Source organism: Propithecus coquereli, unplaced genomic scaffold (genome assembly GCF_000956105.1).
Source record: "Propithecus coquereli isolate 6110/MARCELLA unplaced genomic scaffold, Pcoq_1.0 Scaffold442, whole genome shotgun sequence".
Taxonomy (NCBI): domain Eukaryota; kingdom Metazoa; phylum Chordata; class Mammalia; order Primates; family Indriidae; genus Propithecus; species Propithecus coquereli.
In genome coordinates this window covers 275,658-294,654 of record NW_012150197.1, presented here as the reverse complement: position 1 = coordinate 294,654, position 18,997 = coordinate 275,658, and the positions used below count along the sequence as shown (strand labels likewise).

General features: G+C 63.9%; 2 protein-coding genes across 2 annotated transcripts in view; one reads left to right on the top strand and one right to left on the bottom strand.

Annotated features, from left to right (window-relative positions):
- The window catches only part of SOX18 (SRY (sex determining region Y)-box 18), a 3,914-nt gene extending 1,623 nt beyond the window's left edge, over window positions 1-2,291 (bottom strand). The window contains exon 1 of the mRNA XM_012654543.1: window positions 2,141-2,291. Within this exon, the coding sequence (XP_012509997.1) occupies window positions 2,141-2,291 (151 nt within the window). The remainder of the gene's footprint in view (window positions 1-2,140) is intronic.
- An 8,494-nt stretch (window positions 2,292-10,785) lies between these two features.
- Window positions 10,786-18,997, top strand: part of TCEA2 (transcription elongation factor A (SII), 2) — a 9,277-nt gene continuing 1,065 nt past the window's right edge. The window contains exons 1-8 of the mRNA XM_012654631.1: window positions 10,786-11,165; window positions 14,143-14,205; window positions 14,584-14,689; window positions 15,784-15,874; window positions 17,082-17,212; window positions 17,482-17,538; window positions 17,987-18,141; window positions 18,212-18,358. Coding sequence (XP_012510085.1) covers window positions 10,926-11,165; window positions 14,143-14,205; window positions 14,584-14,689; window positions 15,784-15,874; window positions 17,082-17,212; window positions 17,482-17,538; window positions 17,987-18,141; window positions 18,212-18,358 — 990 coding nt within the window. The 5' untranslated portion in view covers window positions 10,786-10,925. The remainder of the gene's footprint in view (window positions 11,166-14,142; window positions 14,206-14,583; window positions 14,690-15,783; window positions 15,875-17,081; window positions 17,213-17,481; window positions 17,539-17,986; window positions 18,142-18,211; window positions 18,359-18,997) is intronic.

The window sequence follows — 18,997 nt, the reverse complement described above, 5'->3', positions numbered from 1 at the left end:
CCCCCCGCACCCTCTCTGAAGGAGAGACCCCCGAGTGGGAAAGGGCTGCTGATGTGGGCTGGGGCTGTGAGACTTTCCGAGCTAAGCTGCCACCCCACCCACGGAGTCAGGCCCCCGGGCGGTAATTGGGGAGGGCGGCAGTGTCCTGCTCTGGCTGCCACCCCCACACGAGGTTACACTGGGAGGAGAGGGCCATATTTTAGCACCAAGGTCTTGGGCGGCCGCCTTCCCAGCAGCGGGTAAGTGCCTCCTTGAGTCTGGCACCTTGGGAAAAGCGCCCCGCACGGGGGGAGTGTGCGCTGATTCCCCAAAGGCCCCTTACGCCTCCAGCGCTGCACACGCACGTGGAACCTTCCGCACCACGGCGGGACTTTGAACACCTTCCCCCGAGCTGCCCAAGCGGTTGCTCTAGGAGAAGGTGGTCTTGGTGTTTCCTCCTGCACTCCCGACAGGAAGGGAGAGGGTAACGCTGCACAGAGGCCTTGAAGAGAAGGGAGAACAGAGGGCTCAGAGCCCCTGGCCCCAGCCTGGCTGCTCAGGGCCTGTGGGGTGGGAGGCTGGGACCCCCCCCCGTGGCTGGCTGTTCCCCTGCCCTGCTCAGCCTGCCGCTGCAGCAAGAGAAAGCAAAGCTGGACAGAGGAGCCAGGGAGGCTGGGGAACGTGGGTCCTTCCTGGTGTCCCCTCCCTGTGGCCATCTCACCTGGGAGAGTTTCTTTGCAGAGGAGGCTCTGTTCATCTTAATTTTTTTTTTTTTTTTTGGAGATGGATCTGGATATGTTGCCTAGACTGGACTTGAACTCCTGGGCTCAAGCCATCCTCCTGCCTCAGCCTCCCGAGTAGCTGGGACTACAGGTGTGCACTGTTGTGCTCCGACTCAGTCTGCTTAATTTTCACTGTCCCCTCTGACCCCACTGGGAGGAGATCTGGGCTCCAGAAGCTGATGGGTCTCTCCCAGAGAGGTCCTGCCCTCCCCCTGCCAAGCGTGGCTCTGTTGGAGAGGGATAGGTCTCAGAATGTCCAACCCCTCTGCGTGACAACTCATAGCCGGGAAGCTCTGCAGTCCCCTACGTGTCAGGAGCCTCAGCCCCGAGCGTGGGGAGCCCCATCGCTTGAGGCCACAGGTATCAGTGACCCTGGGCCTGTATGGCCAGAGGCTCCTGGTTCTGCCCAGGTCCCCCTCTCGCCCGCACAGTCTGTGCTTACGGATGGGGCAGGTCCACGGGTCCACGGCTTCCCTCTGTGGCTGTTCCTGAGCTGCCCCCAGGAGAGGCCAGCACCCCCACCGGATACCTGACCTGGGGGCTGTTGGTGGGTGTCCAGCCCTTCCCCATGTCCCCACGTCACACTCTGTCATGTAGGTCTTGGCAGTGGCCATCCATCATCGAAGTGGTAAAGGGCTGGGTTTCCCGGGCTGGTCTCCAAAGCGCCTGTTCTCTGAGTTTGACTCACGGGCCCCAGCACCTCCATCGAGGCTGCTGAGCCAGAGCCAGCAAGTCGGGGGGCAGTGGGGGCGCCAGGCAGTGGGGTCTCTGGCTTTTCTCAAGGGCAGTGGCTGCTGGGATGGGTGGGCTCACAGGCCTCTCCCACGTGTTACCAGCTCCCTTCTGAGCAGGTGTCAGTGTGGGTGGGTGGCCTGGGCGGCCGGCAGGAGGGTGTATGTCGGGGCTGTATGAAGAAGACTCTAGTTTGGGGGATGGGTCCAAAGAGCCAGGGCTGCCCCGACCTCCCCTCAGCCAGCACTTGGCAGAGGCCACCTTTATCCACAGCCTTATGGGTGCAGTCTGGGGTCACCAGGGCTGGGCTCAGCCTGGGAGGTGGCTGGTCTAGGATGATGGTCACCAGGGCTTGGGAAGGAGGCCTCTGCACACTGGGATGGGTCTGTAGTTCCCTGTGCTCTGCCTGGTCCTCTGCAGCCTCTGAGAACCGAGTGATCCAGGTGGCCCAGAGCTTGGTGGAGGGCAGCATCTGGCATTACCTCATTGCCCCCTGTCCCACTGCCCCCCACCCCCCAGAGCTGCCTTGTGTGGCGCTGGCCAGTGGCTCTAGCTCTGGCCTGCACTGTGGACTCAGGGGTCTGGCGTCATGTCCTGGGAGCCCCCTGGGGTGCCGCCTGCCCTCTGCAGGGTCAGGCTACCCCTACCATGCACACTGCCCGGCAGAGGTGAGGACGGCAGCGGGGGTGAGGACTGCAGTCGGGTGGCCCTGACCCCGGAGCCACAAGGCTGGGGGACTCCTAGGGCTGCACGGGGTGGTGTGGGTGTGGCCAGCTCTGCCGAGGGAGGGGCATCCATCCTACATGGTCCAGGGGTCTGCGTGGCCTGTCAGCCTGGGTGTGGGGCAAGGTGGACCCAAGAGCCGGAGGCTACCCAGGGCCTTGGGAGCCAGACAAGCTGGACTCCCTGAGGAAGTGGGGACCCAGGGGTGGAGGACCAGGGGTCCCACACAGTGAAGTGTGGCCCTCCAAGCCCAGAAAGGGAGGAGTCACTAAGATTTCTCTGGCCATTGAGCTGTGGCCCCAGCCCTGTTCAAAGGGGGAGAAGTTGATGAGTTTAGGGGCACCCCTATGTCTCTGGAGCCTCACCTCAGTCTGGCCGGCCCAGCTGCCTGCCGCCCACCCTTGGGAAGGGGCCTGTGTGGTAGCCCACAGCCCCCACACAGAAAGAGCAGGGGGTGAGCTCTCTCTGCCTGGGCATGGAGTGGATGCTGCCCGCCCTGCCCGACACCTGCTCCCTCCCTCAGCCCCCACGGCCCCAGCCTCGGGTGAGGCTCCGCAAAGGATGCCGGGGAGTCCGCCTCAGTGGCTCTGGGTGGGGTCTTGGCTTGGCTCGGCTCCGGGGGTGGTGGGACCTCCCAGGCACTGCCTGGGCACAGACCTCCCAGGCTCCCACCAGCCCAGCCCCTGCGGCTGCAGGAGCAGCGAGGCTGGGACCAATTACTGAATCCTGTAGGGCCTGAAGTCTCCTACTCCCCAAGGGTGGAGGTGGGGGTCCCTGTCGGATGCAGTTTCAGGTGGAGGGGACTTTCTGGTCTCCTGAGACCTCAGTTTTGGAGCTGGCTGCCCAGTTCAGATCCTGCCTCCTGCCTCTCTGCACGGCAGCTGGTCCTTCGGTGGCAGCTCCTGGCCTGGCCTGACATGGCGGAGGCTGCAGGCCTCTGAGGGCCAGGGTGGGGGCATTGGAGGCCAGGGTCAGCCTCAACCTCTCTCCTGGGGTCAGGGTCTCTGAGGAGGTCACCTGATGCCTCAGAGCCAGGTGAGCTCACTTGTGTGTTTGTGTGTCTCTTGGCCAAGGACAGGTCTGGTTCAGGTGGATACTGGGGCCTTTGCCTCGGGACAGAGGGTTCTCCTGGCCTCCCACCCTCCTGCTGTCTGTCCTGCTGTGCACAGAGCCACCGGGATTCTGAGGTGCTGCCAGCTTCAGCTCGGGAAGGGGCAGTGGGGTGGGCAGTGGGTGCCCCCTGCTTTCTGGGCACATGCAGGCGTGAGAGGGTGAGGGTTCAAGTGCTCACGCTGGCCTGGGTGGTGGCTGTCAAGTGTTGGGTGGGGGGTCAGGCTTCGTGTGTACCATTCACTGCTGTCCTGTGGACCCGAGAGTTGCATGCAAAGCTGGGTGTCTCGCATCCACCAGAGTGTTCGTGTGCTTGTGGGGTGTCAGGCTGCGGGGGGGGTGTCTAAAGGTGTGGGTTGTGGTCCGGGCAATGTAGAAGCTGTTCCTGAATTCTGGGGGTGTCACGCTGTGGTGGGTGTGTGCCCAGGGTGTCGTCGCAGACTGTGTCCACTTCTAGGGGTGCTGGATGAGAGTGGGGGTCCAGGCATGCTGTGTGAGCCCCGGGAGGATATTGTGCAAGCTTTTGGGGGGTGTTCTGCTCTGGGGGGTGGTTGCAGGGCTCCGTGTGTCCCTGGGTGTTGCTGCGTGCTGTGTGGGCCTCCCCGAGTGCTGCCGGGCAGGAGCTCCATGGGAACCAGGCTGGGGGGCCTGGGCTGCTCTGAATTCCCATGGCAACAGCAGGGCGGGGTCAGGAAACAGCCCAGCTCAGGAAGGAAGGCTGGCTGTGCCTGAGGAGGGAGCCTAGGGCAGCCTGGGCTGAGCAGGCGCCAGACGTTCTGTCCAGAGGCCCCACCCTTGGCCTGCCCCCTCATGCTGCATGGCTGCCCTTATGGGGCTGGGTCTGTGTGTGCCCTGGTCCCTTTGGAGGCAGAGGGGAGCTCTCTGTGTGCCCTGCACTGCCGGGTGTATGTTGGCACGCGTCACTATACACCAAGGCCCCTGGAAGGCAATGCCCACAGTGGCTTCCCTGCCCCGGGCTGGCCCCGCCCCTCCCTCCCTGCCAGACTGGGAAACAGAGGTTGCGGGGAGGCCAGGACAGGAGAGGGCCCCTCAGGGGTCACCTGCCCACCTGGCCGCAGCTCTGCAGGGCTGGAAGCAGCTGTGCATTTCTTTTCAGTTGCTCGTCCTTGCTTTGGTGACAAGTGGCTTTGGTAGCCCAATCGGCTAGGGCTACCAAATGGGCTGGAGGAGCAGGTCTGTGTTCTTGGGGGTCACCTCTCCTGCCTTGCACAGGGGCGGGAGTCATCCATCCATCTACTTGTTTGTTACTGAGCACCTGTCGTGCACCAAGCTTTATTCTAGGAAACTGGCAGAGAATTTGACAGGCCACATCCCTGCCCATGGGAGGCTTCCATTCTGGTGCAGAGAGACAGTCAACAAATCTACACACAAGTCAGAATTTGGGGTGCTGGGTATAGGAAGGGGTCTGTTTTGGGGTGCTGACTGCCTATTTCATGAGGTGACTTTTGAGGCAGCCCCTGAAGAACATATATGAGGGGACAGGGGAATCCTCTGGAGGTGTGTTTGACACAGAGGAGGGGCACGTGGCAAGGCCCTGGGGCAGGGAAGCTGCTGTGGGCAGAGCAGCAAGTGTGAATGCTGAGGGGGCACCAAGCAGGGTCTGGGAGGGTCTTGCTTTTTCGTCTGAGTAGGACTTGGGAACTTGGGGGGGTTTTGAGTGGGGGGCTGTGACCTGCGTTTGCTTCCATAGCCTCAGCAAAGCTGCCATGAGGGTGGACTCTGCTCCTGCAGGCCCCCCCCCCCCCCCCGCCAAGGTTGGCCCTCGGGCACTGCCCCCCAGCTGCCCCAGGGGTCTCCCAGGCCTGCTGGCCCTCTGGGAGGGAGGGCAGGGCCCGGGCCAGCATGCCTGGGCCCCTGGGAGGCCCTGCCTCAGGGACCCTGGTTTTGCCCCTTGTGAGTCAGACCTCCGTGCTTCCCCCATAGCCCCTGACCCCGTGGCTGCCTGGGGCCCTCAGGGAGGGGGGAGGGTGGGGTGGCCGCCAGGCTGGCGGGCTGACAGGGCAGGGAGGGCAGCGTTTCTGGGAATTGTGTGGGGGAAGCGCATTGTTAGAGCGAGCCTGGAGCAGGCCGCCAGGGCTGCCACTGGCCTCTGGGGACGCCTCCTGCCTCCCTGAGACAGCCTCTAGGGGAGGGAGCTGGCCCTGGGCCAAGGCTATGGGCGGGGCTGGGGACTTTCCAAGGGAGAGTCACTGCCCTGGCGGCGGCTCTTCCCATTCCGCAGACTGTGGGACTGAGGTCCAGAGGTCTGGCTGCGGCTCTGGCAAAGCCAGGAGCAGTGGGTCTAGTCCCCATCCCCTGTCCTCATCTGCGGGCACAAAGCAGCGGGGCACTCTTGCTGGACCTAAGTCCCTGGCCACTGCCCTGCCTGTCCTCAGAGGCCAGCATCCAAGACCTCAGGACTGGCTGGGGTCACAGTGGGCTGGAGGGTCTGGGGGAATGGGGTGCAGAGACAGCCCCTGGGTGCCCGGGCTGGGACGGTGGGGCCCCTGCTCATCGGTCACGCGGGAGCACGGGGGGCTCTGTGTGAGTTTGGCAGCACAAGCGTTCCCACCGCGGCCCTGCCTCGGCCAGAGGGGAAGCGCGGATGCCGGCCACTGGGGTCACGGCCAGCTTGGGCAGGCGGGGGGCGGGGGACACAAATAGAAAAATAAATGGCCCGAGCTTCCGATGTTTCCTGGACTTGGGACGGGGGAGGGGGCTGACCTCTGGGCCAAAGGTGCAACCGGCCCACTGAGTGGACCCTGGGCTTTTCCCCAGACCCCTGTTAGGGCCGCGGCTACCCCTTCAGACCTCCAAGCTGGGCCACGTCTTCCCCTCAGAGGGCTCCTGAGGGCAGATCGTGTGTCTCTGTCCATGAAGACAAGTGTGGAGGGCCTCCTGGAGGAGGCGACAAACCCCTGATGGATGAGCCAAGTGGGGCTCAGCCCAAGGGAGACGGGGTTCCTGGTACGGAGGTCTCGTGTGGGTGTCAGTGGCAGGTGGGTCTGGGAGGGTGAGCAGGGTACTCCCTCGCCCTGTGGCGGCTCCTGGTTGGGGTCCTCTGCTCCCAGCTGCAGGTCACGTTGTCCCGGCTCCCGCTCTGGGCGTGGCAGGCCTGATGGCAGGGAGCATGGCGCAGGAGCGTGTCCCCCTCCACCTGGAGGCCCTTCCTCCCTTCAGGCTGCACGTGTTTCCCGAGCACCTACTGGGTGCCACGCTCTGTTCTCAGGGCTGGGGATGGGGCAGAGAGGGGAACACACGGTCCTTGCCCTCTGAGTGCATCCCGGGGAGACAGATGCTGCACTAACCAGTTCTCGGTGGCTCCACACGTGAGCACATGTGTGCGCATGTGTGCCAGACATGCCTCAACAAGGAAGGTTCTTCAATGGCAGAGGGGCTGGGGTGGGTCTGGAGGGACGGCACCCTGTCGGGGTGAATGTCCCAAGAATCCAGTGGTTCTGATGTTGTCACCCTTAGGGCGAAGCTTCCTGAGGGCACAGGAGGGTCTGGTGGCCCAGGCAGCTTGCTGGGGGAACTCCTTGGAGGAGGAAGTTCCCAAGGTCGGTAAGGTCCAGAGGGGTCTGGGGTGTGAACGCTCTGAGCTAGTTCCCACAGGTTGGAAGTTCACGAGGGACCCCAGGACCAGGGATTTCTAAAGTGTGGAGCTGGGAGTTTTGGGGTTGGGCAGTGCCATGAGCCCCACCAGCAAGGGCCTCTCGCCGGGACTGGCCACACTGCCCTGGCTGCTTCATGGTCCCGGCCAGGTAGCTGTGGCTCTTCCTAGTGCGTCGGAGCCGGGCCCGCTGGTTTGTGGCTCACTCCTGCCACCTAGAGGCCCCTGCTCCTCACAGGCCCCTGGGGCCATCACTGCTGACCCACCGGCAGGGCCGCCCCGCCAGACTCCAGGCTGGCTGATTGCCCCAGAGGGGTCCGCACCCTCCCCCTGCAGAGGCCGCTTCCACTCGGGGCTCCTGTCATGGGGGCTGTGGCCCCCAAGTGGGAAGCCCCTCCTCTGCCATCCACCCTACCTGTCCTGCCCACTCTTTTCTCCCCATCATCGCCCTACCATGGGCCAGGCCACCGCTGACCCTGTCCACACCTATCCGATCAGGGTCCCCAGATGCCCTCGTGCAGCCCAATAGGCTGGGCCCACCGCCAGGCCCCCCAGGTCCTGCGGGGATCCCCTGACCCCCCAGCCCTTGTCCTGAAGGGGCTTCGGCATCTGGGGCTGCGTCTGTCTGCAGCCTTGGGGGGCCTCCACGGAGACCCACTGAGACATCCTAGGCTCCTATGAGCTCTGTCTTTCGTGGCCCTTCCCGAGTCCCAGGAGATAGGGCCCACCTGGCATCTCAGGGAGAAGGACAAGGGCCCGTGGCAGGTGGTCTGGGACCTCCACCGTGGCTCAGCAAGGGAGAGAGCTGGCTCCCAAACGAGGGTCCCCTCAGTACCATGTCCTTCTGCCACATCCCGAGGCTGTGTGCACAGTAGAATTCATAGGATTATACAGGAAACCGATTATCCTAACATGTGGTTATGAAAATATTTTCTAAAACGTGTGGCATAGAAACCCAAGTGCTTTTATTTTTTTGAGACAGAGTCTCGCTCTCTTTCCCTGGTGGCGTGCAGTGGCATCACCACAGCTCACAGCAACCTCAAACTCCTGGGCTCAAGCGATCCTCCTGCCTCAGCCTCCCGAGTAGCTGGGACCGCAGGCACACGCCACCACGCCCGGCTAATTTTTTCTATTTTCAGCAGAGACGGGGTCTCACTCTTGCGCAGGCTGATCTTGAACCCCCCAGCTCAAGCCATTCTCCCACCTCGGCCTCCCAGAGTGCTGGGATTACAGGTGTGAGCCACCAGGCCAGCCCTCTGAGTGTGTCTTTCTCAACTCACTGAAAAACAAGATGTGGGGCTGGGCTGAACAGCCACCGCCGTTCTCAGCAGCAGTGACGTGCGGCGTCAGAAGCAACAGTGTCCGGCGTGAAGCGGCTGTGGTTTGTGCTGCGTTCAGTCACGGGCCCTGCTGACCAGAGGTGGCTCGTGGCTTTGCTCATAACTGAAGGGGTGATACGTTTCCCCAGAGGTCAGCAGAAAGCAGATGGTGATTTCTTCCCGCGTAGTCGTTTTTCCATCCGGAGGTTGGTCACTGACCCCTTGGACTGTTGAGCCCCCGTCCCACTGCTCCCTCCTGCCTTACCTGGCCCCTCCACAGCTCCCAGACCCTGTCTCTGTCTCATCTGCCGTCTCGACAGACCGTGCCCTGCAGGACATTTGTCCCTCCCCACAACTTGGGGGAGGTTGCTGGGGCTGGGATAGAAACGCAGACCAACGTCCCACCTCCCAGCCCCTGGGACACCCTCTGCACCCCTGAAACGCAGCCCCCAGCCGTCTTGAGCCTCTTCCCTCCTTAGGGCACCCATTGTTCCTCATGCACCCCCGCTGGCCTGTGGCCTGTACCTCCGACCTGCACAGAGGCATCACAGGGGACAAAGACCCCAGGGCCCCACCCCGGGGGCAGCAAGGGGCAGGGCTCTTTGTTCTTAACCAGCTGCCTGGATAAAGCTTTGAGAGGCACTGTGCTGGGGCATCTCTGTGGATTGAAACATTCAAATGAGCCAGATATTTAAAAGCATCCCTCACGCGAAGTCCCCTCACCGGGTTGGTCGACCCAGGCAGGGTCAAGGGTGGGGCCTCAGTCCGGTTTTCCAGGTGTCTGTGTGTGCTCCCTCCCCAGAACTTTGTGCTTGTCTGTCCTGGGGAGAAATCAGATGGGGACCAGCCTCACTGCTGGCTCCATGACAGCAACTTTTTCGGGGGTGGGGGGTGCTGGCACCCCGCCGGCACCTCAGAGCAACCTGCACAAACTCTGCACAAACTCCTCTGACGGCGTGGTGATGCGTCGGGGAGGCCTGTCCTGGCCCTCTCCTTTCTGACTTTAATCTTAGAGGTGAAGCTATGTTGGGGTCACCTGGACACACACCTGCCTGCTTCATTCTCCTCTGTGCTGGCCACCTGAGTTCAAGCTTCCCACCCAGCAGGGCTGCTTCTGTCTCGGGAGTTCCAGTCTTGGTGTCTGGAGGTGTCCCCCAGCTCGAGGGTAGGGTTGCCTTTACGTGGGCTTCGAATCAACTCAGCCCTGTCTGCTGGAGAGGCCTGTATCTCTGAGCGCTGGCTGGGCTGCCTCCATGGATGTGTCCAGGGTCCCCGTGGATGACAGGGAGCGGCTCTGAAGCCTTGCAGCCTGGATCTCTGAAGCCATGTTTTCTGGGGTTCCTTCTGGCTCCTGCACAAGGGCAGCTCCTGGGCTGGTTCTGTGGGACCCTGGTTGGTTACTTACCAGCCATCGAGAGGGTGGTTGAAGGGTCAGTGGGTCCAGCCTCTCCTGGTTCCCTTGGTTTGGCTGGACCCTCAAAGGCTTCACACATGCTCAGACCGTGGGATTCTGGCCACAAGGACTTGCTTGGTTGGGCTGGGCTCAGAGCTACGGCCCCAGCTCACAGTGAGGGGCAGAATTAGAGTCAGTACGGAAACTAGAGGTGTTGTGTTCATCCATCACAGAGCCTTGTGTTTTGGAAAAGCTTTGCTCTCTACAAAGAATTCCATCCTTTTTCCTTATGATTAAGATGAATCTCTTCCCTCATTAATAGGGGGAAAAATGAATCTCATAACTGACCATATTTCCCTTTTCACTTTGGCTACTGGGGAGCTTATTCATATGTAATGCCACCGCGAGCTCCAGGCATGGTCAGCCTCAGTCATCTGGCCATCCCACCTGCCACCTGGCCTCATAGTTTCTTGGCCTGAACTTCAGTGCCCATGGGCCTCACAGCACTACAGACAGCAGCCCCTCGGTCTGCACCATCCCCCAACACCCCGCCCCCGCTGCATTACTGGGGAGGTGGCAGGCAGGCATCTGCGGGGATGCTGCCCTGCACCTCTCCCCTTCCCGACCCGCCAGGCAGGGGAAGCCCCTTTGGCCGCGTGCAGCCCGGCCTTCCCGGGACGAGCCGGGCGGTGGAGACGAGAACTGCCTGCCCCTGCTCCGCTGCCCGGCCCGTCTTCAGGGGTGAATCAGCTCACATCTTCCTGACGGCAGGCGGCCCTGTGAGGCAGGCACTACTGCCGGCCCAGTTTCACGGTGGGGACACCGAGGCACACAGCAGCCAGCGAGCAGAGCCGGGCCGCACCCCGGCAGGCTGGCTGCGGAGACCGGGGCCTTGTCGCCGCAGCCCCGGCCCCTCCAGACGCCACAGCCCCACGCGAGGCCTCCCAGCGCGCGGGGGACCTCCGCGCGGCTCCGGGCGGGCGAAGGGCAGGACTTCCAGCGGGGCACAGCCGGCCAGGCCGGAGCGCGGGGCTCGGAGGGGCCGAGGCGCGCTGCGGGAGCGCCCCGCTGGCCTTGCTCTGAGGGCCGCCCCGAGAGCCGAGAGGCCGGGGGGGAGGGGGCGGCCCCGGGACCGCGAGCTCTGGCGGCGCGTCAGGACTACGCTTCCCAGGAGGCCGTGCGCGCCGCGGGGCCTCCTGGAAGTTGTGGTCCGGGGCGGGGCGAGGGCGCGCGCGGTGGGCGGGGCGGCGGGCGCAGGGACTACACTTCCCGGGATGCAACGCGCGGCCGCGGGGGCCAGGGGTTTGGGCCAGGGGTCCGCCGCCCGCGGCCGGGCTGAGTCGGCTGAGGCGGGCGCAGGAGGCGGCTGCGGCCGGGGCCGGGTTCCGGGCCGGGCGGCGGAAGCGGGCGCGGCGGGCGCGGGGGCCGCTGTTCCCGAGGCGATGATGGGCAAAGAGGAGGAGATTGCGCGGATCGCCCGGAGGCTGGACAAGATGGTGACCAAGAAGAGCGCGGTGAGGGGCGCGGGCCGCCAGGACCCCGGGACCCCCGCCCCGTCGAGACCCCGTCGAGCTCGCCGACCCCCGTCAGGGCGGGGAGACCACCTGAGGGGCAGGACGAGGCCCTGCCCCGGCAGAGACTCCCGGGACGCGGGGAGCCCCCCGCCCGTGGCCGAGACCCCTGTCCTGTCCTTCACCCCCGCACTCCCGCAGAGGCCGCGATCGGGCCTGGACCTTGTCCCGGGAGCCACGCTCTGGACTCGACCCCTCCTGCCTGGCCGAGACCCCGCAGACCCGGGCTCTGCACCCTTCCCCGTCCCCTGACTCCAGACCCCCGCCTGGCCAGTGGACAACTTCCTAGGCCCCACCCCCACCTTACACCTCAGCCCTTTCTTGCAGACCTCCCGGCCCCCTGGTCCCCGCGCCTTCCTCCATCCTGGTCTGAGCATCCTCATGGGGCCTCCACTGTTCCCCGCCGAGCCCTGCCCCCAGCCTGGAGCCCTCGCCCCCCATTGGTCTTCCATGCCCTTTGCCGCCTGTGAGAGTTTGGACCCCTTTTCCCTGGAGCAGTGATGCCTCCTGCACTCCTTTCTGGCTGGTGTCAGCCCCCTTCACAGGCTGGCCAAAGGCCTTTCCTGGCTGCGGGGCCCATTTTCTTCTCTGTCTGTCCCCACCCTACAAGAACCAGGTTTCTCTAATAAATTCTTCCCCTTCCTTAGCCAGGACTCAGGCAGCAGCGACTGGGGCGTGGGTAGATATGTAGACGCCCTCAGAAAAGAGACTGCTGTGTGAGACCTAGGAGGTCGAGCGAGCCTGGCCTGGCAGTGTCTGGGCACTGGAGCCTCCTGCCGGCTCCGCTCACTGTGCAGCCTGGGCCTGTCGTCCAGCGGCCACAGGGAGCTACCGGAGGCTGCTTATGAGGCCTCTGGGAGGGGCGAGGCCAGTGGGGGTCCAATTCCAGCATCATGACCTTGGCAACCTGTGCAGTCTCCACAGCCTCCCACAGCAGCATCCTTAGCAGATGGTACTTGCCTTATGGGAGGTGGGGAGGGGTCCAGGAGTTCATACGGAGTGCCTGGCTGGCTCAATAAACATGACCTGTGCCCTCCCACCCAGACTGTGAGCTGCTGGGACAGGGCTGAGTTGTATGTCTGCTGGGCCAGCCCGGGGTGGTGAAGGTGGCTGAGTCACGGGCTTTCGATGGCTTGCGCAGCCACCCCAGGGCTGTGTGACTGCAGTGGGGATTCGGGGAAAGCTTTTTGGTCTGAGCAGGATTGAGTCTAGCTTCCTGTTGACCGTGGTTCTGGGCTGGGGTCTACACTGGGAAGGGGGCGGGCTCCCACTCATTCATTCATGCTGGAAGCAGCGCCCCCTCCATTGTGTTCACACCCCTGAGAGACTGTGAGCAGCACAAGGTAGGGGTGGGTGAATGATCTGTAGCTGTTTCCAGAGATGAGCAGAGAATGAAGTTGCCTCCCTTCTTAAAGGAGACAAAGCACAAAAGATAAAGCCAGGAGCAAATGTGGGTGGCGGGGCGGGTCTGGTCAAAGCATGAGCAGAGTGGGGGGGGCACTGTGGAGTGGGGAGTTAGAGCCAGTGCAGGCTCCTGGTGGGTTCCAGTGCCTGAGGCCCCTTGGGGAACTTGGGGGCTGTATTTGGGGGTTTTATGCCTCTCTGGTCTTGAGCCCACTGGAAGCCACATTCCCTGGTGTGCAGTGCTGTCGGGGAACAGTGCCTTTGGCTCTGGTGATCACGTGTCCCCTCTGAGGGGTTCGCCTGAGGGCTGGACTCTGCACAGCCAGAGGGGCAGGGCTTGCCTGGGGGGTTGTGTGAGCAGGGGACTGCACCCTGGACAGAGCTGCCACCTGGAATGGGGGGTGGGTAGGCGAAGCCCCCGCCATGGCCTGTGGGTTGCAGGACATCTGAGTGGCTGGGTCAGCTCACCTCATGGTGTGGGGAAGGATACACACAAGGAAACCCATCAGTATGTTCACGGGGGACTGGGGCTGTTGGAAGCAAACCAGAGGAGGAGGGTAGGGTGGTGCATGGCACAGTTGCAGTTATAAGTAGGAGAGGCCTTGCCGAGAAGCTTTGAGCGAAGCTTTGGAGGGAGGGTGGGCATGAGCCCCGTAGATACCCTGAGAGCGTGTTCCAGGCAGTGGGGCAGCGGGTGTGAAAGTCCTGGGGTGAGTGGCCCGGCACCCATAGGGAACACTGAGGCACTGTGCCTGGAGTGAAGGTGTGACCTCTTTGTGCCTGGCCTCATCCTGTGTGAGGTCTTGGAGGAAACATGGAGCTTGAGTGGCGAGATGAGGCAGAGGAGGAGACCGGGGGCCTGTCACAACAGTGCAGGCAGCTGCTTGGGGATAGCTCGGAAGCCTGGAGGACGGACCGGGAGTGGGGCTGTGAGCCTTGTGGGTATTGGCCATGGCTGTGCCGGGAACAGAGGTGCCCTGAGGGTCTGGCCTCAGCACAGGACACTGGGGTTCTCGGTTGGCCTTTCCCGGCCGGTGGGGCACTCTGGGGAGAGGCTGCCCTACACACCAGGGCGTGGACAGACAGGGAGTGAGCAAGCCTGGGGCTACCTTCACCCTGTGTGGCCCTGGCTGCTGGGGAGGGGCTGTGGCCCTCAACAGCCCCCAGTGTGCACGGGGGCTGGCATTCCCTTCTGGTTTGGTCCGTGACCTGATGTGACAGTGAGGCCCGTGAGGTCATTGCCACAGATGTGGGTCAGGAAGTCACATGACCTGTAATGATTGGGACTCCCTTCTCATCCTGCCCTGCGGTGGAGGCAGGAAGGGCGCTTGGCCATGGTGTAAGAACACGTGGGCAGAGCCCTGGGTATCTCCAGGTGGAGGAACTGTGGCTTCCCTCTGGCCCCAGGTGGAATCTCCAAATTGTCACTGCCTATGTCCTCTGCAGTGGGCAGGAGGAGGTGAGATTGTCCACTGAGATCTAAAGTCCTTTATGAAGGTCCCCCTTCTCCTTCCAGGAGGGAGCCATGGACCTGCTGCGGGAGCTGAAGGCCATGCCTGTCACACTGCACCTGCTCCAGGTAGGTCCCTGCCTGCCCCAGGCCCGGGACAGCTCCTGGGAACAGTCCGGGGACAGCAGTTCTAAGGGCACCTGGCAGGGCTTGCCCACCGCCTCCCACCCCGTCCTTGGCTGGCACAAATACCTGTTCTTGAGGGGAGGGTCCCTGCTCCTCTCTGGTGCTCGATGAGACAGGGAGGGGAGTCAGAGGACAACCTATCCTGTCCTTGATGGCTGAGGCTCCTGGGTTCCAAACGGGACAGTACCCATGAAGAGAGGCGTCTACCTCCCCCCGCCAGGCCCAGCCCCTGCCCCGTGGGAGCCGCTAAGGGTTTGCTGGGAGGCTCTGACGTCCGGGACAGGCCCCCACTGCCACCCGACCAGGCTGCTTGCCTTGCAGTCCACCCGCGTCGGGATGTCCGTCAACGCCCTGCGGAAGCAGAGCTCCGACGAGGAGGTCATTGCGCTGGCCAAGTCCCTCATCAAGTCTTGGAAGAAGCTCCTCGGTGCGGGTCAGGCAGTGCCGACTGAGCTCTGGGGCATGGGGCTCCTAAAAAGTGCTGGCCTCTTGCTGGTCAGCACAGTGCAGGGTGCTGGCAGTGCTGCCTCTGAGCTGGGCCGCCCAGGAGTGGGGTGGGGGCACACCTGAGCCAGGAAGCGCCCAGCTCAGGGGCCAGGAGCTGACTGGTGACTGCTCATCAGTGTCAGCTGGGAGGGGTGGCCTAGGAGACATGGCTGGGGGCGGGGGACAAGGGTGTGTGCTGGGGAGGGGGTTCCATGTAGAACAGGGAGACAAGAGAGTGGGGGCCATGGACTGACCTGACAAGCATGGGGGGTGGCTAGGAGCCCTAGAGGGACTGCACTGAGCTGGGGGGGATCACACCGAGGTGGGGGCAGGGCCAGATGCTCCAGGAAGAGAGGGGGAGGGGAGGAGGACGGGGAGGGAGGAGGTGGGGCCACCGCAGCTGCTCAGAGGGAACAAAGGGGCGGCCTCAGGCCAGGAGAGCTGAGCTGGACAGAAGGCAGCCTCTTCCTGGGTACAGTGGGGTGACTAGGGTGATAGCAATGCCCTTGCCTGGGACAGGAGGGCAGCCCCACCTCTGGACCCTGGGAGGGGGGCCCCTCCCCAGCTCTGTGCACACCCTTGAAACAGGCACTCGACCTGGGCCTGTGTGGCCATTGGGCCACACGTGGCACAAGCCCAGCGCAGGCCCTGGGCCTGGCTCCACCTAAGGCTGGGGTTTAGAAAGAGCCTTGTCGGGGGAATGTTTGGTCTGTTCAGCTAGGACAGGCAGGAGGGTGGACCGCAGAGGCCCAGAGGCAGCCTGCTTGAGCTGGGGCGTGTGGGAGAGGGTGCGGGGAGGTGGCCTCCAGGCTGCAGAGGCTGATGAGGGCGTGTTGGGCAGAGGGCCTGTCGGCAGGAAGGCTTGGCGGGCTCCTGGCCCTGGCTCTGTCTGGCTTGGCCGGTGCTGGGGGCCGGGGCCAGGGGCCAGGGGCCAGGGCTGACGGCAGGGCTAGTGGTCTAGCTGAAGCTGCGCCTGGGTGGTGATCTCTCCTTCCCTCCTGATGGGCCCATCCTCTTGTTTCTGGGCAACTGCAGATGCTTCCGATGCCAAAGCCAGGGAGCGGGGGAGGGGCACACCTCTGCCCACGTCGTCCTCCAAGGATGCCTCAGAGGCCATGGATCCCAGGTAGCACACCCGGAAGGCCGGTGCACACCCTCCTGCCTCCTAGCCTCAGTTTCCTCAGCAGAGAAGGGGTGCCTGGGCACTGCTCTGAGGGAGGGGCTGTCGGAGGGGCCACGCACAGGGCTAGTCAGCCTCACGCTGGACACTACATCTCATGGCTGAGCGCTGACCATCTGGGACACAGGGTTGTGTCCGCCTGGCTGTCAGCGAGCCACCCCGATGCCGTCCTCTGCAGAGAGCCGCTGCGCACCTGAGTGGACCTGTGGGAGCTCCCTGCCCACGTCCCCTGACACTCTGTCCTGGGTTTAGTGCTCAGTGGCCTGCCCCCTCAGTCTCACTCGAGGGCCCCTCTTTCCTGCAGAGTCTCGCCCAGAACCAAAGGTGCCCGGCTCCCCTCTCCCACCGTGCATGCGCAGTGTGGACACCGCTGACCGGAAGTGCAGTCAGGGCTCTGTTGCCGTGGAGGCTGCGGTGCTCACGGTGACAGGCTGTGGTCAAAAGACTGCTCTGCCCTTGATTGGACTGGGAGGCATGGCTGGGGCTGGGCCTGGGCAGGACAGGCTGGATCCCGGGTGTGGCTGTGTGGCCGCAGCGCATCTGCACACCTGCTTGAATTGGTTTTCCTCCGGGAAGCCGCCTGCCCCTGCTCATTTCCACAAAGGGCTGGGTGGACAGAGCCTGGTTATCAGGCAGCCTCGAGAGGGCTGTCCTTGTCCCCATCTATGCATGCCAAGTGGGGTTACCTGTGACAGCAGAATCCGGCCTTGGGTGACCCCCAGCCTGTTTCCCCCACAGGCAGCTGTAGGTCTCTGCCTGTCCCCCACCTGGCAGCAGCCATGGCTGCCATCAGTGGAGAGGTGTCCGCAGGAGGCCTGTGTTCTGGGCCTCCCGGAGGGTGTGAACACCAAGAGGTGGCAGAAACTGCACAGCCCATCCTGACCAGCTGGCGAAGCTGCCCAGGCGCTGGTTGCTGGGGATCTGGCATCCTGTTCCCACTTGGGGAGTGCGCCCTGACCCACGGGGGACCTTGAGGCCCCCCCCTCCCCGGCCAGCTGGATGGAGACAGGCTCACAGCTATAGCTGGGCTCTGCCGGGAGCACAGACAGGGTTTGGAGACGTGGATTGTGCCAGGCCGTCTGCTCTCCTGGGACCAGTGTCTCACTGGGGTGCACACTGCCCCCTGAGCTCACCTGGCCCTACCTCTCTCCAGACGCAGGAGGCCAGAGCTGCCCAGGACACCACCCACCCCGAGGATGACCACCTTCCCTCCAGTGCCCGTCACCTGCGATGCCGTGCGCAATAAGTGCCGCGAGATGCTGACTGCTGCCCTGCAGACGGACCGTGAGTGCCCGGCAGGCTCTGACCCCTGACAGACCAGACTCAGGGTGGCCTGGGACCCTGCCTGCCCCCAGAGGCTTACTCCCAGAGAGATGGCCCTCCTCTGCCAGCCCATTGTCGTGACCCCGGGAGGGGGTGAGGTCTTTGGGGATATCAGAGTGCCGAGGTCGTGGGCAGTGCCCCTCAGGGACATGGCTGTCCCCCGCTAGCTGCCAGGGTGTGGTACAGGCAGAGAAGTCAGTGGGGCAGCTTGTCAGGGCTCCCTCTTGCAGATGACCACGTGGCCACTGGTGCGGACTGCGAGCGTCTGTCAGCCCAGATTGAGGAATATATCCTTTGTGCGGGGCTTCCGGGCCCAGGGTTTCTGGCAGAGTCAGGAGGCCACTGGGCCCGGCTCCCCCTGGTGGCTGCTGGACACCACTGCCAGGCTGTCCAGGGCCCTCTCTGGGCGGTCACCTGCCGGGGTGGTCACCTGCCGGGGTGGTCACCTGCCGGGGCAGTCGGGCAGCCTTGTCCCAGGAGAGGCCTCCCTGGACTGCCGAGGGGCTGATTCTGCCCACTGGTGCTGTCCCTGGGGCCTTGAGCCTGAAGCTCCCTGTCAGCCAGGAATGGGTCTAGGGAGCCCAGCCCTGTGGCCCCTCAGCTCACCCCCAGGGCTGGGTGGGCTGTGGCCAGACGGAGCCTCCTCGGCCCCCAACCCAACATGGCCCTGTGGTGTGGCGGGGGCAGCTGGAGGGCAGCAGCTTTGGCCTCAGACGGGTCCTTAAACGGCTGCACGCATCTTCCGGGACGTCGGGAACACAGACATGAAGTACAAGAACCGTGTGCGGAGCCGCATCTCCAACCTGAAGGACGCCAAGAATCCCGACCTGCGCCGGAACGTGCTGTGTGGCGCCATAACGCCCCAGCAGATTGCAGTGATGACGTCAGAGGTGAGCCCGTCGGAGGGGCTGGGGGCTGCGCCTGCGGAGCGTGGGCTGAGCGGTTGGCCCCTCGCCTCAGGAGATGGCCAGCGACGAGCTGAAGGAGATCCGCAAGGCCATGACCAAGGAGGCCATCCGTGAGCACCAGATGGCCCGCACGGGCGGCACGCAGACAGACCTGTTCACCTGCAACAAGTGCAGGAAGAAGAACTGCACCTACACACAGGTGAGCAGCGCTGGGGCGCGTCCGGTGCCCTCCTTGGAGCTCATTCCTGTCCCCACCCCTGCTGGGCGGCAGGTCCAGTCTCACTCACACCTGGACGTGGCGCCAGGGCTGTGGTCCGAGCTTGGGTTTCTCTCGGAGCCTCTCGGGCCCTGACGAGGCCAGGGAGTGACAGTCACCTTCAGGGCCTACTCCCCTACCCAGGACCCTTGGCCCCAGGCAGTGTCTCCGGTGGTAGGTCCCTCTTGTCCCTGGAGTGGGGGCTGGGCCTGGCCCGGCAAGGAGGTGTCATGAGTGTGGGTGTTGGTGGGAGGGCGGTGAGGCCGCGGGACCCTCAGACCCTGCCATGCAGGAGGTCATGGAAGTGCTCTGGGGAGACCGTGTGGACCCCACGAGATGTCGGGGGCCCTGGTAAGAGGAGCGTGGCTCGAGGTGGCGACTGCACCAGCAGGCAGGGCTCATGAGGGGCAGGCTTCCCTTGTGGGCCGCACAGGGTCTGGGTCTGTGCAGGGCCCGGCTTGCTCCCACCCCAGCTGCTGGTCAGAATTGGCCCTACCTGTGGGGAGAGGCTCACCCTCGGGCCTTCCGAAAGGCACCACGCCACGGGGAATCCTTGCTACCCCCCACCATGGGGCCCTTCCT